We start from the raw sequence: 24,723 nt of genomic DNA on the forward strand, positions 1-24,723 counted from the left end.
GAGCGATTCCGTCGACTGCGACGCATCTTTTGAAGGAAGCTTGTAAAAAGAGAGTGAGACCCCAGAGTTGCATTAAAATACACATGACATCTATATTGGGTTTAATTATGCTGGTCGCCTTGCCTAGCATTGATCTTGAGCACGTTATGTTCTATCGTTTTTCCACATAACAAATGACAGGGAAAACATATAGCTTATATAAACTACTGTATCTAAAAGTAAAATACATCTCTATGCATACGAGGAAGATAAAATGACCAAACAATACTTGAAGTACAGTTTTTTCCTAGTGCTCTCGTTTGAACTTACCCTGATCTCTTTTCGTCCCGGCAAAAAATTACATCTTAAATCCGAAATTTCTATCCTTGATCTCTTGTTTTCATAATTTCTCCTACCGTTGTACTAAGAGGCAAGTAATACATTCTCTACATTATCGCAAATGACCTGTTTGCAATTTATGCAAGAATTAAATCAGTAATTTAACCTTCACTCCGCGAGTGAAGGTTATCCGCGGGTGAATACCTACCAGGCTCCTTATGATCTAGATATTAGATACATCATAGCAACGTTTCAGATTAATAGCTCCTCTTCGCTACACACTATCAAACCCTGCATTCAAACCCACTTCGTGAGGATCCCATTTACAAGCAGCATATCCTAAATGAGGCCCAACTAATGAAAGACAGTTCCGCTCTTTTACCCTCTCATCACATTTCCCCAGTACTCTTTAAATCGTCTCCTACCCCTAGGTTCCTATCATCCACCGTCTCGGTTTGTAATGCTAAGAGCTTCCCCGTGCCCACCAATGATTTAAACGCAAGATCACCGCCACTTAATAAGTTACATAAGTAAAATTGGAACTATGGGCAAATATTTTTATGATTTCCAATGAGTTGACCATGAGATCAACTAGAAACACAAGATAACGCATCTGACCTCTCAGAGTAAAAAAAGCCTCTCTTACATGTATTTCATTCCATGTGAATATAGCGAGAAGTTTCCAACACTCACACCTGAGTAACGTGAATTTAATCCCAACAATGAACAGTAAACATCACTAGATTCAGGGCAACATTCCAAAGAAACCTACTCAGGTTATGAGCAAAAAAACGAGCAATCATCCTCGAAATCACTGCAAGTATTCATGTCACTTATCACCAGGCTAAAAACACAAACATCGAAACTAGGTTCCTTTACTTGTACAAAATTGCATTCCTCAATGGGTCTCTACGTTTCAATTCTATCATACTACGCCTGAATCCTCTCCATCCGTATCCAGTTCTTTTACATTAGCAACAAATTAATAACTTTATCGTAAGTGCAAGGAATATATATTAAGTTAATATAAGAAACAGTCTCCTACTGACAATAATTGAGTGTGTACACCAACACTTCACACCTACTTCAGTCCAGTCTTTGAAGTTAGGTGTTTCGACACGCTCCACCAACCTGCCTGTCCCCTCCATTTGTAATTGTCGGGAACATCTAGGCACCCCACACCAGAATCTCTAGTGAAGCCTTGCCCGCGGTTGTTTATATTTTTTTACTGCTCCCACAACCATCCACGAGTTCGGTTCCGTGAAGAAGGTTTCCCTTTCATCTCTCGCGCGCATTCCTGCTCCCGCATCATCTCAAAAGCCACTCGCTACTCATTCCGCTAGATATATTTTTTGTCCCTACTCATCGCGCACGTCGGCTAAAGATGCCTGCTCTGTCACGTTCTCCTTAGCGTTCTTTTGCTTAATCTGCCCGAGATATTTCTTCTCGTCCTCTCTCCGTCCTAATCTCCGTTAATTGACGTCCTCCGCGGCCCCCTTTTCCCTCCACACACATTCGCCTCCCCTCATTCGCCCCCTCGTGCAATCCCGACTTCGATTTCCCCCCTTGGCACGCCCGCTTCCTGCGCGCCACACCCAAACAGGGTGGGAAGGGGGTTGTCCCTCCACCTCCCTGGTTTCTGGGCGTCCATCCTCGCGTGTTCCCGTTTGCCTGAAGCCCACGCCTTACCCCCCTCCCACCCTCTCTTGTGGCACGCGCGAATAACATTCGCGTCGGGAGTTCATCTGACAGATTAATTCCGCTCCTGGGAGGATGCTGTCGGCGTTTAACTGGTACATCGGGGTGGTCGCGCCGCGACGATAAATCCGACGCCCACGGGTGACTTCCGCCTCTCGAGGATTATGACGAACCCCTTTTGGGGCCCCGCAAGGGAGGGGACCTTGTTTCTTTTAATTCCTTCCCGAGGGAGTGGAGCCGGGACTTCTTTTGATCGAGCAAGTGTGTGTCCCAGTTTTTCCAGTCGGCGGGTCGTTGTACACCGTGGGGACCCCACCCGAAGCCATTTGCGATTACGGATACTGAGCCCAGGTGCATTCACCCGCGTCCGCAGATTTTCGTACTGCCCAGTGAGACAAACGGACAAGTCTCGGCAAGCTCCCTCAAATTCCGTTTAATGTAGTGACATTAAAAACCTAAGCAAATTGAGAAAAAAGCTTCACACTAGCAGTATTTTTCGAAAAAAACTAGAGACCATATCGCATCTTAAAAATCCTATCACCTTCGAAAATAGAATGTTTGTTCTTTAAGTGGTACACCGTAAACTGTCCGCCACACCAATTCATCTGATTTCAGGGAACCTCGGAGGAATAGTACTACTAACATTAATTAGATGTAGCTTGCTAATTTATTTTCACCCAGAGTGCCAAACAGACATTTAACCACAAGATACAATGCAGGATCCATTCACAAGTTTCCAGGAAATTTTCAGCCGGGCAAGGGAGTAGGTAACACTCATTTGAATACATCGCACAGTGGAATGCCATTCATGAATTGAATTCCTCCTCATAGAAATTAGCGTCCCGAAAGGGCGAAAATTTATACTTTTTCGGTTGAAACCACAAAATTAAATGACAACTTTCATTCGATAACTTGTAGAGCTAAAATATCCGAGTCTGAAAATTGGCAGGAATTAACACCAATTGGTGAACGGCAGTTATACTATCTGCAGGCAAACGTTATGCATGAAAATGCACTAAGGACGTCACGAACGATTTACCAAATCAAAAGAATGACGATCATGATCCTTCCAGAACGTGCGGATAGGAAAGCCAAAGACGCAACTAATTTGACCTCCATTAAGTTCTAAAGGAAAGTACCTAAAGAGTACGAGCAAAGATGATCACTAGCTACAATTCGTCTTCCTTTGTCGAATTAAAAAGATTAGTGCCAAATAATGTACACTTCACCATGGGAAGTGCTTCAGGCCACATTTACATTAATTACATGAAGTGAGCTTATCATAAATATACCACCCAACATTTAAACAAATCACCATGAATAATTACCGGATTTTCTATTGTGATCGCTTATTTATCTCCTTTGCGATTACTATTTTTTAACGCATTAGTGTTACAAAAGGACAACGAAAAACTACCTACAGTTCTTCTACCACACATAAATGCCATAATTTTGTTAACACGACTTAAAAATATACGCGGAAAAGTATTGAGAAAAAATATTTCAATAGTTGTAATGTATTAAATATAATCCTAATGAGAGTAATTTGCGGAGATAAATCTTAATTATTAAAATCATTCCATCATCAAATTTCATTTAAGAAAATTACCTTTAATTTTTCAGACTAACCCATCCATAGTCGTTCTCCATACGTTGCTCTGGTCAGCACTTTTCAACAATGATACCCCGAAATATTAGGATGAAGCGGCTGACGAGTGCCCAGAGGTCCAATCTGAACCATATCACGTGACCGCAATAACTGCTGACGTCTCACGCAATTACTGATTCGGAGAGACGATAAAATTAGAAGAGTGAGGCTGCAGAGATATGATGACGGACCACCGCGCAAGACTTAGATATTAGCCGGGCCACCAAGTTGCAGATTCTGTGTGCAAAAAAAGGGCCCGGGTCGCGCGCTTTAAATGTAAACTTGTCTTCATAAACAGGGTACACTGCATTCGGGTGCGAGGGCTTACACTGATATTAAGTATGGAAGGAGGCTAGCTATACGTTCGAAGTTCGAAGAGGCAATAGGTAGAACTAACTATCGAGCGACTTCAGCTAAACTGAAAATGTATCCACCATGGTAAAAATATTAGCACTTTTCAAAAGGTAATTTTAATTCGCGTATTATTAAATTCAATAAACATTTAAACATAAAAAATATTAATTAAGTTATTAATTAAAATGACTGCTTTTGTGCATGGGCGATGTCATCCGGTGTAAATATGTAGAAACAAGGTATACATCAATCCGCAGAATGAACGAAAAACGTTAAGTTGCTCCGAGATGAACATTCCCAATGAGAATCACCAAATTGATGAAATTGGCAGACGGTAAAAAAACCCACAAAAGCATTATAGCAATAAAAATATTATGAGAAATACCTTAGTATCTACCTTAATGACTGATTTACGCATCTTAAATATTTTTTATCAATATACAAGTAATTTCAGCTCATAAATAGGTATAGTACAGCCTATACTTCATTTTTCATTGCTGCCGAAAGGTATTTTGTATATTCAGTAAGGAAACAGTTTCAAAGGTTTGAGGTCATCACGAAGGGAGAAATGTGAAAAGTTGTCCCACGCCTTGGAAAGTCTGTCAGGTAAAGATCATCCAGTCATAGAATGCGAGGGTGGAGTTGCGATTATATTTAGAGTAAATACGAGTTTCTCGTAAAAGAGCCCTCCAAACTATACTGTTCACATCCAATTTCTTCATACTTACGTTGTTAATTGCACAACATTTTCCAATATTTACTACTCAATACTCATCTTTGGCCTTCTGCAATAGATTTCCCCCTTTATATTTCCATTAATTACAGTCTTCAGCTAGCCATCGTGTTTTCAGTGAGTTTTCCTCCATTCTTGTGATTTTAATCGACTTCACTCTTCGATTTCTTCGATTGCCCTCATTTACTACTCTCTCAACCTATTTTATTTTCATAATTCTACCTCGGTTTTACTTCTTAAGAAGTACAGGTTACTCTGGTAGCAGAAGAAAATTCTGAACTTTCCCGTTGGACAGGGTGAACTATTTCCTGCGAAATTCCATCGTAATAAGGGATTTTAGGCTGAACGGACTTCTATTTTTCGGGCTTTAAAGATGCTTATGGGAGAATTTTTACTCTAAGGAAGCATTTTTTTATTTGTAAATTTCTTCAATTATTTATGAATTTTCACCATGACCATTATTGTAATTTTGAGTTCGCGAACGAAATCACATTAAAAAGTAAACTGGTCAGCATCGTTTTGAATATACAACGATAAAAGGACACCTTTAGAGAAATAGGTTTGGAGAGGATTCCATTATAGTGCGTGATCAAAGGTTTTCAGAAAACAGAAAAATCGCATCCGTAAACCGCCATTTTAAGAATAATTCAAAGGAAATTGAGCTTTCAACGACGCTTTCCTCACTAATTACTCATGTATATTTAATATGATAATACCGGGAACGAAACATTTTCGAACAATAATCCATTCCTCCACGACACGGCATGCAGCGAAAATGTCAACATACAGGACTGTATAGACACAAGCAGCTGATATTTTTGATATTCGCCGAAAAGTCATTCTAAAAATGTTCATCGATGAAAGGGACGAGGAATTGTGATTAGGAGGAATACATAATCGAAACTAACCTTTACAGAGAGTACTCCCATCGAAATCGCTGATTCCACTGTTTTAATTTGTCAATTCCTAAAAACGGGGAGCAGGAACTACCTCAACAAAAAATACAGCACACCAATTTGCTGTGCTCAATGAATAATTTTATGTTTATGTGATTCCAAGCGAAATACTGAAAGCAAACAGCTAGAATGTGATTTCGGCGATGCTGTCACAACACAATCGGAGGAGTTACTTCCTTTTTTCATCAAAAGAAATATCCTTCCGTTTCTCATTTCCTCCAAATGGACCCCACATCGTGACTGCCGTTTCCTTGTAGTTATATCATTCTTGCTCTAACGCCTCGTGCGGCATTACATTTCCTTGGTATTATTTCTCCGGTTAATGCAATTAATCATCCAGAAATCCTTCTAGGCAAAAGAATCACGCCGCCTCATTACCTCAGCTGGAAAACATACCCGGTTCACGATGACTGCATCACGACACTCCCATCTTTATTTTGAATGTAATTTGTTGTCACCGCCTGATGCACCCGTTAAACCTCCTCAAGGAGCCCGCGTCGTAATTGAATTTTCCGCCATCGCTAATTTTCCGTATTCGACGAAAGCCGGACGATACGTTTTCACATTTCAACTCCTCGAGTTGGGTGTCGCAACCCTTCACTCAAAATGAGAACAAATCTCGAGTCTGACCCAAAAAAGGAAACGCTCCTCGACGAATGCGAGGCGGGACGATTCGCATGCCTTTCAACAAAGAGAAGCCTTCCAACGACGCAACAGGACGCACACGGTCCGAAGGGAAAAAAATATTTTTTTTGTAGTCATTACGAGGCGAAAGGCGGGGTCAGAGGAGCAATCCATGCTCATTTGCCAATTCAGTGAAGCGAGGAGATTCTCTTCGATACATCGCTCCACCAACAATGCGTTTTAAGTTTCAACCGAGGCATGCCGCTAGCCCATTGACATTCGAAGGAACTAAATGACACGAGAGAAGCTTACGGAGTTCACTGAATATGTGAGGGCATAAAATTTTGCTTGATTCTGCGAGGGAAACATGAATGGTAAACCGCTCTCTGAGACTTATCAATGTCTGGAGGATGAAATATGACAGAGGTTCCATCCGATTTAACGATTTTTTTCGCATTTCAACCATTTTCAACACTTTCAAGGACCTATTAGATTCCCTAAGCTCAATTAAATATCACCGCACGGAGTCCACTACCTATTTGAGCTGCCCGCAGGTAATCACGAATTACCGCTTTAGCAAATACGTTGCTAGACAAAAGAATTTCACCGTACGATACACGCTACAGAGTTATGCAAAAATTACTTTGCCATACACCGGAGTGATTAGTAGCAGTAATTGAATTTCTAAGGTTTACAGATGGCTGAGGTCACACCGAAACCTCAATTTGACTCGAACGGAGACACCAAAAATTACGTCATAATACCTTGGCCCTTTGCGAAGATCGAACCCACGATCTTCCTGTTAGCGCTTAGGAGAGCGTTTGACCAGTCGAGTCTGCTCCGTTGCATGGCGCTTTCCCAACATTCAAGCACTATTCTAAACTTATTTTTCTGTGCTGCACCGGTATGCAGCCTTTTATTAGCAATTATATGAGGTTCACGTATATAATTGATTTATAGAAGTCTTAGATAAAATATTAATGAGAGAATTTGTTGACATCGTAAAAGATAGCATAATGCAAGAAGGCAATGCAAACTGAAATACTTGAAGGGACTGATTACTAAATTTTCATCTAATAAAAAAAATCATTAGAACCAATTTTATACTATAACGGGTGAGTTAATAATACCTTAATGTGAAATCCGAGCGCAGGTGCATGTTTTAATCAGGTATGGTCCGACAATGCTCGCATTCGCCTCGTAGACACAATTTCAGCATCTTTAGTTACATTTGAAATGCCATGTCCTCCGGCCAACTTTCCGCAAGAAAAAATAAAGCGTGTACGGGATACGGACAGACATTAACGATTTGATAGGCAGTGAAACTAAACAGAACACTGAATACAGTATAATGTTAAATGACAGTCACAAATATAAGAAGTGCCCTTGCACTTGGCCTTTGAAGTGGAACTGAAAAATGATCTATTTTTGTATCTTCTCTAACATACGATCAACAACGCTAAAAACTCCAGAAAACTAGGCTGCGCAGCGACTCCTTTTAGCGTGAGTTACAGGAGACAGCTGAATTATTTTAGAATGGAGGGAATCCGACCCCGACATCAACCTGAGGATCTGGAAAGCGCCAAAAGACAGAGAGCTGCGGGGTGGCCCTTTCCCAAAAGTGGAATCTAACAATCTAAGTGTTACCCAGTTACGGTGGAGATTCCGGTCCATTTGCCCCTTACCCTTTAATTACGTCTCGTAACTGAGTTAGGGAACGTTGGTAAAGACGACGAAACAATTTTATATCATTTATAATTTTCATTCGAGGATGCGAGTCACCAAGTTCAGAGTCAAGGCGGAGGGAGATCCTTGGCACGAGTGCTCCGTCGTGGCACGAATATAACTGGCATCAGACAGAGAGACATATCCCGGCAGAGATCCTTTCGTCTAGTATTCTCAAGCAAAATATCATATTCCATTTTGCATGATCTACGTACTGACAACCGATACAAAACATCTTTTGGAATGACGTTGGAGGTAAATGTCATGACGCATTGAAATGGAAGTAAATCATAAAACATGATTCCGTGGTCAAATTCTTTTAAATGAAAACAACAGGCAGCACGATTAGCATCAAAATGCGGACAGTCTTCCATAGAATATATTCAGTTAAGGAACAAAAATATTTTTCTTTTCCCATAAAATTCGCGAACTTAAAGAGGTTGGACCTAAGACTTGGTCCGAAACTTATAGAAAACACAATACTGAGAAGTTTGATTTCTTGAATATACTGGGAAATTTCAGATGCAATGGCAATTTCGCGGCACCTATTAGTGATCAGAATGGAAAAAGTTAAAAAATTAAACGCTAGAATAATCCTTATTCAAAATTGTGGATGGAGGAATACAATATAGTTAGAATAATTGGGATGCAGAATTAAATTCTTCGGCCCAACTACTCAAGTAAAAATGAATGTAATTATTTTGATAAATTAAAAAAAACTCCAAGGAACAGTGTTCTGAAATACTTCGAAAAGAAAGTTAAAACCGTCTTCACGCCAGGGTTAAAGAAAACACAAGCGCCTCTTCACTTCCTTGTCAGCCTAAACCCTCCTCGGTTACCATCTGATATAAAATTCTTATATAGCACTTCAACGGACTCTTCGCACCAACGAACTTCTTCCCTTCTTTTCGAATCCTTTTTCCTTCGTCCAAAACGTAACTTTAGTCTGATTCACATTCCAATGATCCCCCTTTCGATCTTCCAACATTCCCAAGCCCATCGACTCCCCACCACATTCAATTCCCTCACCATTCTCAGTATCCTACCCTAGAACCCTCTTCTTCCTCACCCACTGTTTCATCTCGTTCCTTTAACGCCACATTAACATGTGGCCCCTTCTTCTGGCTAATGCTCTCTCTTGCTGTCTTACAAGGTTCCTGCCATACACTTTTAATTGTTGTTTATTATTTTTACTGTTTATTTTTCCATTTAACACTACTATGTCAGACAATGTAAAAGGATTTGTGTCGTTTTTAGCTGCTTTGTTCCATAAATAAGTTTTTCAGGTTTACCGACTGAGTTCATTTGCACCACCTCTTTGTCCTTTCGCACTACGTTCTCTGTTCGTTGTTACCCTTAATTCTGTTACTCTTATTTTATTTTTATCGCTTTTACATCAGAACAATTGAGAAAAACTGAGGCCTCATCAAGAACAATCTCACCTATCCCGCAAGTGAGGAGAGTGGGAAAGATCGTCACCATGTGTAAAATTTAGGAGAAAATCTTAAATTATGGTGTAAAAATTATAATTATGGCATGTATTCTCTAGCTTGCAAAATTTTTGATTCACGCTGCTCCAGATCATAGTAACAGAGAGGAAAAATATTATAACTGATGAACCGAGCATTATTAACTTTTCGGAAGATATATTTCGAGCAATTTTCACGCAATTTGGTGATGTTAGCAAGACTGCCGAAGGCTGACCTACGCGTTAAAATAGGGATTACTGCGCACATACAAAGGTGAAGAATTTCGCAGTGGCGATTTACTAACGGAAGCATTCAGTTAATTCTCATTAAGATCATTTAAATACTTATTATCCATTTTAAAATTATTCGAGAGTGTGCTATTTGCCAGGCACAGTACATGTAACGAGTAAGAAGACTTGTGGACAATAGTATCACAAAAGAAGACTAGCACAGTACCAGTTACTCTGGTGTACTTAAAGCATCTATCCTAAAAATGAAAGTGACATGCGCTACAAATTCTACGGGCAGTCTACAGAGTAGAGTAATACGTGTTTCAGATGTCCCTGAAAATCGTAGCATCTCTTTTGAACATCTGATACACTTCTTCTCAATACACGATGGGCATTATTGATTAAGAATTGGCAATTTTCCACAATAATTTTGGTGGAAAATTGTAAACATCTAATTAATCATGAAATTCCACCATATCACGCCTGCAATGGCACTTTTTATACAAAGGGCATTATTTACTTTTAACTCGACACAGTCCTTTTCTTTGAATTATCATATTGTCCAAATTCATAACGTCCGAAATTCCTATCCATTTTCCACTAGCATAACATCTCACGTCAAACAAAGCATTCAAATGCCTGCAATTTCTGAACGTCTATGCCTTCCATCCCCTTTGTTTCCTCCGCCGACTGCCTTTTCTAGCATCGACCGCCGATGTTCAAGCCGACTTGTGTCTGTACTCAAACCTCTTTACTGTCTGTCGTCATATTCATTAAACATACTTGTCCCAAATTAGCACTCGTTCGCTACGCGTTCGGATTTCCTTTCCATTTTCTTAATTTAAACATAGGTGCAAATGACCTCGGTTGTCGAGGCAACTAAAGAACTAAATTACCACTAACAAATTGAGTAGTTTCAGGCGTGATGTGGTGGAATTCGAACATAATAAGGAAAATATAGTAGCAATTTTCCACTAGATAAGTTTAATAGTACGACCGGGTTGCGCTTTATTACATCATCCTCAGGCCTCTGAAGATAATGCAAGACATCGAAACTGACGGAAGCTAAAAGATATTGACAATTTTTCATTGAAAAATTGTCAATATCTTTTATTTATTTAATTACTACAGCTCGTTCTGGAATTCGAAGCTTAAAGTTTCTGAACCATAGTTCCACACACACTATAGTTCAGAAACTTGGCTTTTAAGGAAGGATACTTAGTATTATTGTGTCTTTTGAGTTAAAGGGCTAGAGAAAATTGAAGAAAGGTGGCTTGTTTAACAGACAGGAAGAAGCGTGGAGCATTTATACTTAATTTTGATTGTTTAAAATAACACTCGGAATGGATGTCCTCGGCAAATATAAAAGATCGCCGTCAAAGCATTTAGATTTAGCTCTCTCTTTAATGCACCGTCTCATGCACTCAATGTATTTGAGAATTTATTATCCACACACATTAATAAAAAACTGATCCAAGGTACCTCGGGTTGTGGGGAAAAAAGATGATGCATCCTACGCTAACGCAACCCGCGCATCTTATATAAATGCATAATTTCTCCGGTATGTTCTCCCTTCAAGATACGCCGATTCATATTCCAATCCACAACGAATACGATTAAATTACGCTACCAAGGAAATATGGAACGCTCATTTACCAAATCTCTAAAGCGGTAGGAATGACGAAACAGTAAGTATGGACACCTTCAAAGTGGCAAGTTTCAAAAAAATGTGTAAACATTTATGCATGGTATGAACCACAATACTGCCCCTTAAACCAAAACCCACTTGGACGAGAGAATTTCATACTGACTGATAGATATACATAAAATATTTTAATTCATAATCACAACTGAGGTCATCAACAGTAGGCCACACAATCTGTAACAATAACATACAAAGCAAAAATTATGCTCAGATTTGCAAATCAAAGTATTTTAGGATTGTATTCACATGTACCTACACTGTTCTATTCATCCATATTTCAGAATCTCCTGTCAATATACATACGTAATATAATTCTTAATTTTTTAACTTTTAACTCCTTTTTTGTGCCATGTTAGTTTTTATTTATATTTTTCATAAGTAATATTCCTTTCAAATGTTCTATATTGTAAGTGACAATAGACATCAAGTCTACAATCACAAGCAGTTATACAAAAAATTAATTTTGAATCGAAACTGTGCCAATGCGACAAAGTAAACATGACTTTAATACCATGGTCTGACTCACTTCCAGCCAACACTCTTGATCTAGCAAATAATACAAAATGAATTGGTTTTAATTTGACCATCCTAACTGCCTCATGCCGCATACTCTCAGGTGCATATAGGCATATTAATAAGGTAAAGGGGCCAAACCTGTCACTTATGACACTTAATTCCACTTTGAGTTTTTGGGAGTCAATTAAATATTTTGGAAAAATATTCCATTGGCTCTTAAAGTTATCCTTGGCAAATGTTTTGCCTAATCCTGAGTGCAAATACTCAATGATTCCCCCTTCATTGTTTTTGCAGATGAAGAAAAGGTGACAACCCCAGAGCGGAGACTTGGAGGTGGCCATGCTCATTGGAGGTATTTTCAGCACCACCGGGAAGGCAATTCACACCACTTCCAATCCAAGCCCTCACCCCGCTACTTCTGCCCCAATAAGGGTTTCATCCGCCTAGGAAATGGGTGCTATCACTTCAGCAGTATGATGGCCAACTGGCAAGAGGCACACTTTGCATGTAATGACCTTGACCCTACGAGCCATTTGGCCAGCCTCGAGACAGCATGGGAGGATGGGACAATCAGGGCTCACCTGAACCGCCCTGAGACAGGCAAGTCAAAACTGACGAAGCTGTCAGAGAGATGACGACAAGCTGTTATCCCACCACTTATTGACCTGTGCCACTGAATGGTTATTTGAATTGGCATTGCATTGAATTGAAAGGGATTACAGTAAATGCCACACTAGAAAAGAGTCCTACACAACTTTTGCCAGCCCAGTGGTGAATGTCCTTGCCTAATTTTTTTCCTTGGCCTTACAATCTCTAAATTTATCATCTATGGATAATCATCTATGAAGCACTTGGTCCATTGGACAAAGGCTTATTCCTCTGCCTCTTAAAATCCAACTTAAACCAAAATTTCCAACGATTACTAAAAGGCCTAAGTCAAATTTTGCTTCTCCTAATAAGTATGGCAACATATCTAATTAGGTTTCATGATTTTTACTCATCTCCCAATTAGGGCATTCGAGCTGAAATCCCAAATGGGCCAACTCTCTCTCTGCTTCTGATTCACTCCTAACATTTGTTCACCTCTCGAATATTGTCAATACAAGCTCTACCTTCTCATTGAGTATGCCACCTTGTGGGGATATGAATGCAGCTGTTACTAAATCAATATGCTGGAAAATGAAAATTCTTAACTCTGATTGCATAACACTCATTACTAATGCAAAATAATTAATATAAATGAAAACTGCAAGATTGGTCCATGCCAGTCTATTGATAGCAAGATGTCTCTTATGAATATAAAATAATTATATTAATATATATTATTTCCCACAGATGAATTATTTGACACTGATTTTAATCATATCTTAATGAATCAAATATTAATTGTTAACCATTATAAAATCATTCAAAGTAACTTTTAAGGGATTATGTTCGAAGCACACATTTATCCTATTATTGAATAAAATATGAACTCTTTCTTTCCCATTTGCAGCCTCACTGGAGCGCTGGATTGGAGGAATCTATGACTGGAAGCGAAGCCAATGGGTATGGGGTCGCACTGGTCAAGCATTTACATATCATGGCTTCTCCAGAAGATCAATGTCGAATCCACACTGGGAGTGTACTTTCATGGACCCTGTCCGTCGCTATCGATGGATTCATGATTCTTGCTTGATCAGGCGGCATTACATCTGTGAAGCTCCACTTTCACGGGCACCAAATCATCATAATTTGTACAATGGTGACAATGGGAAGGAGGCTTCATAATGAAAGGACAATTTCTATCACAGAGAATATCAAGTTGGATGATATTCAATGTTTCCATGAAAGGCTAAACATTTCCAATTATTACTAAAGTGTTGTAAAAAAGATTTATGCACTATAGAACAAAAACTGGAATTCCAGGAAGTTGTTGCCAATTGAAAAAAGAATTTTAAAAATGTATTATCTTTTCGGTCAAAGTTTTTAATATGGTAGTTTTCTACATCTAAAAAGTATGATCATGGGCAAAATGTGAAAGTCATACAGAACAACTGTATAAACACCATACAAATATTATATGTATTAAATCTTTGTTATGAGAAAAATGAGTGTACATTTAATGCACATTTATTAAAGCATTCATCTGCCTAAAGACAACATTATGGGGCCATTTTAAGTTGGATGCTACACCAACCTATCCTACCAAAGCTTGCCGAGAGCATTTGATTGTGTGGTGCTCTTAATTCATGTACATGCCATAAATCAATAATATTAACTGATCACTTTTGAAATTAAAAAAATGTGTTGCTGCTGGCATTTATCTATGGATGACTTCAAACAGCATTCCTTTCATGGTCCTTGCAGTATGAAATCAAATAAATGGATGGGCCAAAATGCATTTCCTTGATGCATATTTTTTAAATCCAAAAATTAAAGGAAAATCCAATATCAGAGAGAGTCTCTATTAGAACTCAATAATGTCCCAATGAGTCATTATTATCCTAATTTAAAGTTTAAACTTACCAAATTTGAATTTATAGAAATGAATTACTACCTTGATCAAAAAGTTCCCGGAATAACCACCGTGTGGCGCTCCCATCGTTCTGATTTGAGTTCTGTTTTTTTTGTTAAATTGGTACATCTGTTGTTGATATTCCCTTTAAATCTTAGTGTCATAACTTGACATTTGCAAAAGTTACGTAGCCAAGAGTACATCTATCTCTGTGTGTGTTGGCGATTTTTTACAATTTCAGAAATGGATTTAAATTTGCAACAACGAACTTGTATTAAATTTTGCGTAAAAAACGGATTTAGTGGCGCACGGACGTTGGAAATGTTGGAAAAGTGTTTCGGCAACGATTCTCTAAAAAAAACGGTCGTTTACCAGTGGCACGAGCGGTTCAGAAGTGGTCGTGAGTCAATCGAAGATGATGAACGCAGTGGCAGACCATCGACATCGAAAGTCGGTGAAAAAATTGATAAAGTAAAAGAAATGTTGGTCAATAACCGCAAATTAACCATCAGAGAAATAGCGGAGGACTTGAACATTGCCTATGGATCCGCCCAAGACATTGTGGTTAATGATTTGGGTTTCCGTCGTGTATCAGCAAAGTTGGTGCCAAGAGACCTCAATTTCATGCAAAAAAGAGACCGTGTTGACGTCGCAAAAGACATGATTTGCGAGGCTGAATCCGATCCCACATTCATCAAAAGGATCATTACTGGAGACGAGACGTGGGTTTATGAGTACGACACGCAATCCAGACATCAGGCAAGTGAATGGCGTTCACCAAATGAGCCGAGACCAAAAAAACCACGTCGTTTTCAGTCAAAAAAGAAGGCAATGCTGACGGTTTTCATGGATTACAACGGTGTAGTGCATCATGAATTTTTGCCAGAAGGCCAGACAGTAAACAAAGAGTATTATTTGGGCGTTATGAGACGTTTGCGTGAAGCAATTCGCCGAAAGAGACCAGAAATGTGGGCAGAAAACTCGTGGATTTTGCACCATGATAACGCACCGTCGCACAGTGCTATCATTATTCGTAATTTTTTGACGAAAAATGCAACAAATACCATCCAACAGCCACCGAATTCACCTGATTTGGCTCCCTGTGACTTCTTTCTGTTCAATCGAGTTAAAAAACCATTACGGGGAACGCGTTTTAGCAGCCGAGAGGAAGTAATGGAAAAATCGCAGGAAGCACTGATGGACATACCGAAAACCGAATATAAAAAATGTTTCGAGGATTGGATCAAGCGCTGGCATAAGTGTGTTGCAGTCGATGGGGATTACTTTGAAGGGGACAATATAGATTTAGATGAATAAACTTGTATTTTTAATTTTCTGAATAAATTCCGGGAAATTTTTGATCAAGGTAGTATATTTCATCCATGGGTGCGAAACATTATGACTTGAAGAAAATATTCATAAGTTTCCCAATTTCAGGATTTATCAATGATTGCTCAAATGTTTGCTGTTATACCTTTCTTTAATGAATGTTTATGGATTTCATGGAATTTCCTATACATTTGTTGTTCAGATGCAAACAATACAAAGTTATCACAGCAAACATCACTCACCCATAGATATATGTATAAGGGCATGAGATGCAGATGATTGATGTGAGACAATCCAGAATCTCAGAGAAAATAGTTTGTAAAATTATTGAACCTGTATTTGTAAATAAAATAACTCTGATGGTGAAAAACATGCCAATGACTCTTCACGCATGCCCAGCATATTAAGTACATAAAATTAAATTCATATAAATGGATTTCTGATGTTATTTTAGGTCTGTCTAGCAGTAAGTATTATCAAAAACCATAAAATGTTAAAGTACATTTACAACTATTTTTTTGCAACACACATAAAAATAAGGAATGTTTAAACCTACAATATTTCATCATATCTAATGGGGGAGATTGTACAGATGCCAAAATGGTGGACACCCCATATTTTTCATTCCTGATTTGAAGACTGACAGTATGCATTTAAATTCCCAGTTAATTTTCATTCCATCTCTATCTTACTTCAAACTTATTTCTTTCGGCCTCATTCCATGCCTATGGGATTATTGTTTCCCTCTTTAATCCTTCTCTTTATTTATATATATGGATTGGGCTTCCTATCTTAATCATCTTTCAGGTTCTTTTCCACCTTGTGTCCTTCTATCTCACTAGGGCCTCCCAGGGGTTTGGAATGGTTTGTTGGCCAATGAATTGACTTCCCACCCCAATGGCCTGGGTTTGAATCCCAGAGGTAGAAAGATTTTGTTCAGTGTTATCTTAATCCTTACTTTGAGTGCTATGTGCAGAGCACTTTTATGTAAGTATGTCATTTTTCAGATGGGACATAAAAATGTGGATCACTTGGTGCCAAGTAGTAGGCTTATATGACAATGGGTTCCTCTCCATCTTTCCTCCATTCCCTGAACATTCTATCCCTATCAAATTACCCACCTATCCCAAATTACCTGAGCTGTTGATTGACCATCTAATAACTACAACTACTATGACTTGGGCCTTCTACCTTTTCTTCTTTCCCACAACTTCTCCTCTCTCATACTATTTGCATCCATGCATCATATGTTTTTGTTCAACAAGCTGCAGACACACAATGTTTCCATGCACCTTTTATGACTCACTTATGAATGTGAGATAGTGCTATAATCAGGGCAAGCACTGTACACATCACACAAACTTCCAATGAAGAAGTTTGTTTATGAGATGAGTGCAAATGCTATCAAGAGCTCAATAGGTGATATAACCACATTGTATCACTTGTTATCACATTGCATCATTGTGCCCCAAAATTTCCAATGAGAAATCAAAGATGAGCATAAATGAATAAGTGAGCATTCCCACCACTTATCCCTAAGTATGAGAGGCTCATTATAGAATGAGTAGATGCAGGTCCTTCACAGTGAAAACAGAATGGTCTCACGAGCCTATTTCATCTCTTTAAAAGACAGGGGGACTATGCTCGTTTGACACTGAGCTGATTGTTACCAACTATGCAAGTACTTAATGCAATGCAAATATAATTAAAAATATATTTTTACTTGCTTATATACACTCTTCAAATTTCACAACATGTTACTAAATTTTTTAAGATGGATTCAGAATAAAAAAGCTTCGCAATCAACGGCAGGTAGCACACGAAAATCGAATCAAAAGGGTATGCCAATATACGCAAAAGAAAATTGCTAAGAAAGAAAAAAGTGTACAACAGAATACAGATATGATATCAAAAATGGAGAGGCAGGATGAAAATTTTTTGACATTATTTCTAAATATCTCTGTTATGACAGTTGAATAGTATGAAAAGGAGATTACCAGGTTTTCTCCTAAAATATAACCACAATACCAGGTGTGTCAATTTCAAAAGGTTGGCTACTACAGAGTTATCCCATCAAAATAAAATGGCTGAATAAAAGGTATCTGAAACTATTTCACAAGATTTTGAATATTACGGTTCTCAATTCAGGAATAATTATTAGAGAAAATGCTAGGGCAAAAGATATCACTTTTCAAGTTCAAATGGTAGAGGGATTGTTTTTGAAACAGAGGAAAGTCATAAACAATCAAATTTCTGGCAGGAATTCAGGTACTGTGATACAGCCAACAGAAAGGAGTTTTACAAATGAGATATCACCTAAAAATGTAGAAATTACTATAAAAAAAGAAGCACCAATTGACGAGTAATTCAAAAGAAAGGATACCCCACAATGGTGCAAAAATTGTCGTCTAGGTATGTGTTTTGATACAGTTTTAAATCCATAAAGAAATAAATTATAGAAAAAATAAATGACCATTCTTTTAATATGGAAGGTGACACATTGAAAAGAAATATTTTTTTGAAATTATACGGTGTGCTATTTGATTAAATATGACTTTTATAACAATATGACAGAAAAAGTATTCTCTGCTAATGAAGTTTTAAGATTCATATGGATGACTGCAAAAGATTAAATACATAAGTACAATAATAATCTTAACATTTTACACTGGAGCTTAGCGTACTCTCAAATCATTAAAACTATGGCCTACCTTGATGTAGGTGCAGAGGGCATCACCCTTAAATCTCCCCTCTGAATCGGTATACAATTTAACCTTCATTCTATTATTATCTGGATCTTTCATTACCAAGCCACATTTTTGCATGTGTTCCACAAATTCAGTCTCAGTCATATCACAGGGTAAGTTAGAGACATACACCTTGGTGTTGTGCTGGTCATCAATTTCAAACCAAGCTGTTAAAATAAAATTGAAAGCATATTGAAATAGAGTAACACTTATGAATAGCCACAATTATTTACCTTATAGTGATGCAAGTTTTTATAGTAACACCGCATTAAAATTCTTTAATATGGACAACAATTTATTGCTGTTTGATGTAATGGAGAGGAAGGAAAACAAAGACATTCTAAGAATGACAAGAAGGTTGTTGTAAGACTTTGAAGAGGGTAGTACAATTGGATGTAGTAGATATTGAAAATCATTGGAGTGTTGAAGAAGGTAATAAGGGGGATAATTTTGGGAAAGCAAAATAGAGCGGGGAATATAAGAGGCATTTTGGATGGAATTAGTGGAGGTGGAAAGTATGCAGAACTAAAGGAAAAGTTGTTGTGATATGTACGAGGGTTGCTATTTATATTTTGAGCCTTGACAACACTAAGTGCTCTAGGTGCCATCTGGCATTTTCATCTGAAAGTTTGACCCCTTTAATGCTTAATTTCTTCAGAACATTTTGTCGTTTGATCATAACTTTTGTTGTTTACAGTGGCTCGAAAATGTTGTATCAGCAAAAAAATGGAGTCAACTCGTGAACATATTCGTGCGATGATTTTTATGACTTTTGACGTGGATTATAAAGACCACAGTGCATCGATCAACTTACTTCCACTTTTGGCGATGAAGCCCCATCCTTTGCCACTGTAAAACGCTGGTATAAGGAATTCCATCATGGCCGTCCAAATTCAGTAGTTGTGTCAGAAAATATTGAGGCTCTGCTTGACTAGTCAAGGAAGATCGTCATGTGACTTACGGTGACATATAGTGTTCCTTGGGGAATAGTATGTCGAGCATCAATAAGATATTACATGATATTTAGCCGTGAAAAAAATTTGTTTGCGTTGGATTCCACATAATTTGACAAAAGTTCAAAAAGATGCTTGTGTCAATTGGTGTGAAAAAATGCTCAAGAAATACAATCGCAGTGCATCAAAAGCTGTGTATAACATCTACACAAGTGATGAATCTTGGATCTATACATATGAACCCAAAACAAAACCACAATACACTGTATGGGTCTTCCAAGATGAGCCAAATCCAACAAAAGTGATTCGTGCACGAAGCACATCGAAACAAATGATCGCCTGATTCTTCAGAATAACTGGACATGTGGAAACCGTACCGTTAGAGCAACGCAAAGCCGTGAATTCTGAATGGCACACAATCATTTATCTGCCAGAAGTGTTTGGTGAAATACGTAAAAAGAAACAGCAGAAAGGATCATCCTTCATCATGACAATGCAAGCTCTCACAGATCAGCTGAAACAACCACCTATTGATTGACCAAAACGTCGAATTGATGGATCACCCTCCGTACAGCCCTGATTTGGCACCAAATGACTTCTTTTTATTCACGTTTATCAAGAAAAAATTGCGTGACCTACATTTTTTGTGGCCTGAAGAAGCCGTTGATGCTTTCAAAAACCATGTTTTGGAGGTACCTCAATCAGAGTGGAAAAAGTGTCATGAAAATTGGTTCGAGCGCATGCAAAAGTGTATTGATTATCATGGAGAATACTTTGAAAAACAATAAAGCCACTTTCAACAATAAATTACTGTCTTTTCATTATTAGGCTCAAAATATAAATAGCAACCCTCGTAGCATTGGGTTTAAGGAAATTTTAGTTATGTTTGTAAGGGCTTAGAGCTACAACAGTGTCTGGGTCCATCAAAAACCAACCTTAACTCAACCATGCAATATAACCTGCGTGCCATAGAGCTGTCATGCTGAAATAACACCCTGAAAGGGGAGCACATTTTGCAAGACACTGACATTCAAGTCCCAAGAACAACTGACTGTAACTGCAACCAAACCCAAAATGGGCGCTGTTTCTGCATGACAACTCACTGGTACAGAGCTCCAACAATATCTGGGCTAGGATCTTGCGGCATCAAGTGTATCAGAGCTAAATGATAAGGCTAGATATAGTGGCAAATATACACTAAAATATCTCTACCCAGTTTATGGAATACACCTCCATCTGTCATTTATCTCTCATCTTGTCACTACCATGATTTGAAGCTTTCAAATGCATCATTATACATATATTCCTTACTCTGGTGCTTCTACACATTAAAATTCTTATTTGTGTCTTTAAAATTTATTTAATCCTTTCACATTTTTTCATTAAACATGACACTTTCTATAGGGTACTTCTCCTGTAAAAGGGCTTTCTCTTGAGTGTTGTTAGTCTGCTGTAATGGATTTAGTTTATGTATTCTATTCTCAATTTTCTCAATGAATACGGAATCCTTTTTTGGGATTTATCGTCCAAATTTTTGCAATTCAATTATATATATTTTTCTAGAAACATCTCTCACTGCTTTGCAAGCCACTGGAAATCTGAAATCGGCCAGACTATAGTTTTCACTTTTGTCAGTTACCACCGGTGTAATGGTCTTTTCCAAGCATAAATTGATCTCATACCTAAAAAAAAAATATTATCCTTAGAAATTCCTGATTCCCACCTCATATTCCTAATTGAAATTCCAAACCTTTTCAAAATTTGGTTATTTTCCCCATTTTACCCAAAATATTTGAAGAATTTGATAAATGTCAAAGTTTTTTTTTTACTGATAAGGCACCCTACCATTTAATCTAGTGCGTAACTCTGTGGATAATCCAAGACCTTGGGATAACATCTAAGGAACACATGACACCCATAGCCTTTCATTGAAGAGGATTTACCAAATTAAGGAAGGCTTTTGACAGGCCAGAAAGTAAAAATAAAACACTTAATATTACACTAAAACCAATACAGAAGAGGTGGAATATAACACACCACTGAGCTTGGTATTAAATGAGCTCTATCCTCACCTATCCATCAACCTATGGACATTGTTTTGTGAATAAACACCAGAATATTTTCACTTGAAGATAAAATGCATTGATTTAGTCAAAGACACCAATTATTGCTGGATTTATATATAGGCATGCACATGCGCGTAAGTGTTTTTGAATATGAGCTAACATATAATATTATGCATGTACAACACACATTTGTTATCCAAAGTATACTCACTAAATTACTATAGTCTGCCATTGGCCAGATAACCCTTCCTTCTATTTTTTTTTACTTTTTACTCCTGCACAGCATGATTTTGTTCATAGCAGCTCTGACTTAATGAATTAGGGTACCTAGCAAGAATTCATTATTAATGCTTTTGCAAAAATTATGCAAGTCCACAATATTTACTTAAGATTACTAAAAAGCAATTGGTGTAATTATACCATGTTGTTGGGAAAGTATCTGCCTGCTTATGAAGCTCATGGTTCTTTTTTAATGGATGCAGAATTATATTTTTTTACCAAAAGCTAATATGGGGAGATCACTCACTCTACAGATTTCCATTCCTAACTTTTTCTCCATAAACACCACTAGGGCCATTTTTTTAAACTTATTATTCAATACCCATAAATCCTGGTTAATTGATGTAAATGCCTACTTTATTATAATGATTTAAACATTTATAAATAAATATGCAGTGCTATAAAATAGTCTTGACCAAGTTAATGATTGGTGCTCCATAACTCTGATGGGATTAAGTACTGAAAAATATCTTACAACTCACTTCCTCCAAATAAAATGTTATATCCTTCACTTAAGGCTCTCTCCTCTCCATAAGAATTGTCTCTTAGGTGTAATATTTTATTATTTCTAAGGTTCAAGGGGATCGAGATGGTGCGGGGGCTAACGTACTGGCTTCCCACCATGAGGGCGCGGGTTCAAATCCCGGCGGTGTTGAATATTTTTCAGAGGTATCTCGATCCCTACTTGAGGTGCTTTGTGGAGGGCACTTTGAGTGAGTACGCCGTCCGTCGGATGGGACGTTAAACTGCGGACCCCTTGGCGCCTTTCGTAAAGAGTAGGCTAATGCCGACGCCGGGTTTCTCTCCACCCTTCATCCTTTCCTATCCATCCCCTATGGCGCAAATGACCTTAGCTGTCGGTCGCCTCCCCTCAAAACTACTACTACTTCTAAGGTTCAATGGTACAAAAGGCCTATTCAATTATATTAGGCCTATACCCTTACTCAAACAAACTAATAATTTATTTTAAGTAATTATATTGCTCATTTTAATAATCAATTTTTGAACAATGATCTTCAATATGAATATAATTAAAGTTTTCGGCATTAATTTGTGCATATTCTAGGCCTGTAGTTTCATAGTTACCTAGTTTTATGATTTTATGCCTGCTTTGAAACTGAACTTTGTTAGCATGTAGGATAAAAAATGGACAATTTGAATTTTGGGTAAGCCTTTAAATGGTTACATTGCATTAGGTTTCTCTCATTAATGAATTTTTGCTCCAAGGTATTCTATGACGGATGCAATTTTGACTCTTGCTGACAAAAACTTACTATCATTAACCCAAAACAAGTTCATGTGCTAGTGTAATTAATATCGTTTTGCCGTTTTTTCAATATCTCCATTCTTCCTAACATTAAAAAACCACATTTGCTTGCAACAAAATGATATGACAGGACGATTAATTTACTTTTATTTCATGTCACTCTCTTGAATTTATTCTGATGCATAAAGAATACGTCTATTTTTCAATCTTAATCTGTGTTAAGAATATGAAATTTTTATGATTATTCCTACGCATTTTACGGTCTTTCAAGTTCTGCAAATAAATGTAAAATAACCGTTTAGCATAAGATACATACTGCCACTTTAATTATTTCATAAAATGTTTTACTTGACTTCATAAAACCCTTTCCAATTGTAAATTATTGTTGCAATTGAATTTTGCTCAACACTATTAACTGTATCGTTATTCTAGTGACTGTCTATAAATCTATTACCTGGTGGTAGAGGTGGCTCTTTTCTTTTCAGCAAACTCTGTTGTGAATCAGCTATATCATTAGACGCTTGTTTCTCAGATGACTTTTCTTCTACTTTGGCGGACTCACTTCCCTGATTGAACCCGTAACTCATTTGGTAATGAGCAAGAAAGTCTTCATCAAGCTGTAACATGATTTGGAGGACATATATTCAATGATTTTGTAAATCAACGACAAAATAAGGGAACATTAAAATGTCAATCGAGTCAAAACTTAGTAAAAACATTAGAAAAATCAAATCTGAGTAAATTCTCATCTTACTGAATTGAAAAATACTTAAAAAATAAATTCAAATTATTTGGATGTCAATTACCAATACAACACCGAATTCCACGGCGAAAGTGAATTTAAAATTACACACTGAATTCGTTTTAACTGATTAAACAGCGCTACTTCACCATATATATACAAATTTCATATATGACTAACATTTGGGCAATGAATGTCACGAAGGAGAAATTTCCTGACGATACCTCTTCCTTTATAGTCTTAAAAAATAGGCTCCATCCAACCACTTCTTACCTTAGGAAACCATGCTTTTTTCTCATTATCCCATTCGAACACAGTACCATCGCTTGGATCGGTGTAATAATGCTTATCTTCTGATAAATTATAGGCTCCAGTTTTCAAATCTGCAACGAGCGAGCATGCATCCTCAACCCCTTTCGCACGACTGTCATCATCTGATGGTACTTTGGCCCACTCATTTTTTTTGGCATCCCAACTGTACTTTACGCCATCCCTTTTATCCACGTAGACATATGTTTCGCCATCATACACGTAATCTGAACCAGTATCTTCCTTCGAAAACTTGATGGGGAGAGAAGACGAGTTAGCCTTCTCTTCCTCTACGCCGGATGACCGCCGTTTCCAGTTTTCCTTTTCTGTACACCACTCATACTGAATATGTGTGTTTGGATCAGTATAGATACAAGTAGTTCCCTCGTAAGTGTAACATGATTCATCCTTTTCCAGATTAGATTCGTTTTCATCGGCTGATTCTTCCTGCTTATTCTCCATGTTCGTAAAACCGTGAGCCACTGTAAAATTTCACACCGCAAAAATTTCTGCGATTCATTTGTTTTAGTTATTATTTTCGTCGCCAGAGGGTCAAAC

General features: G+C 37.8%; 2 protein-coding genes across 2 annotated transcripts in view; one reads left to right on the plus strand and one right to left on the minus strand.

Annotated features, from left to right (window-relative positions):
- The window catches only part of LOC139697416 (regenerating islet-derived protein 4-like), a 36,814-nt gene extending 22,564 nt beyond the window's left edge, over window positions 1-14,250 (plus strand). Inside the window, exons 2-3 of the mRNA XM_071596109.1 lie at window positions 12,271-12,576; window positions 13,472-14,250. Of these exons, the coding sequence (XP_071452210.1) occupies window positions 12,271-12,576; window positions 13,472-13,746 (581 nt within the window). The 3' untranslated portion in view covers window positions 13,747-14,250. The remainder of the gene's footprint in view (window positions 1-12,270; window positions 12,577-13,471) is intronic.
- barc (RRM1_TatSF1_like and RRM2_TatSF1_like domain-containing protein barc) overlaps window positions 1-24,655 on the minus strand; it is a 60,519-nt gene extending 35,864 nt beyond the window's left edge. Inside the window, exons 1-3 of the mRNA XM_071596132.1 lie at window positions 24,130-24,655; window positions 23,569-23,731; window positions 18,514-18,716 (exon numbers count right to left, since the gene is read on the minus strand). Of these exons, the coding sequence (XP_071452233.1) occupies window positions 18,514-18,716; window positions 23,569-23,731; window positions 24,130-24,627 (864 nt within the window). The 5' untranslated portion in view covers window positions 24,628-24,655. The remainder of the gene's footprint in view (window positions 1-18,513; window positions 18,717-23,568; window positions 23,732-24,129) is intronic.
- Between the last annotated feature and the right edge of the window lie 68 nt (window positions 24,656-24,723).

This window comes from Hetaerina americana, unplaced genomic scaffold (assembly GCF_022747635.1).
Source record: "Hetaerina americana unplaced genomic scaffold, ioHetAmer1.1.p SCAF_76, whole genome shotgun sequence".
In the NCBI taxonomy this organism is placed as follows: Eukaryota; Metazoa; Arthropoda; class Insecta; order Odonata; family Calopterygidae; genus Hetaerina; species Hetaerina americana.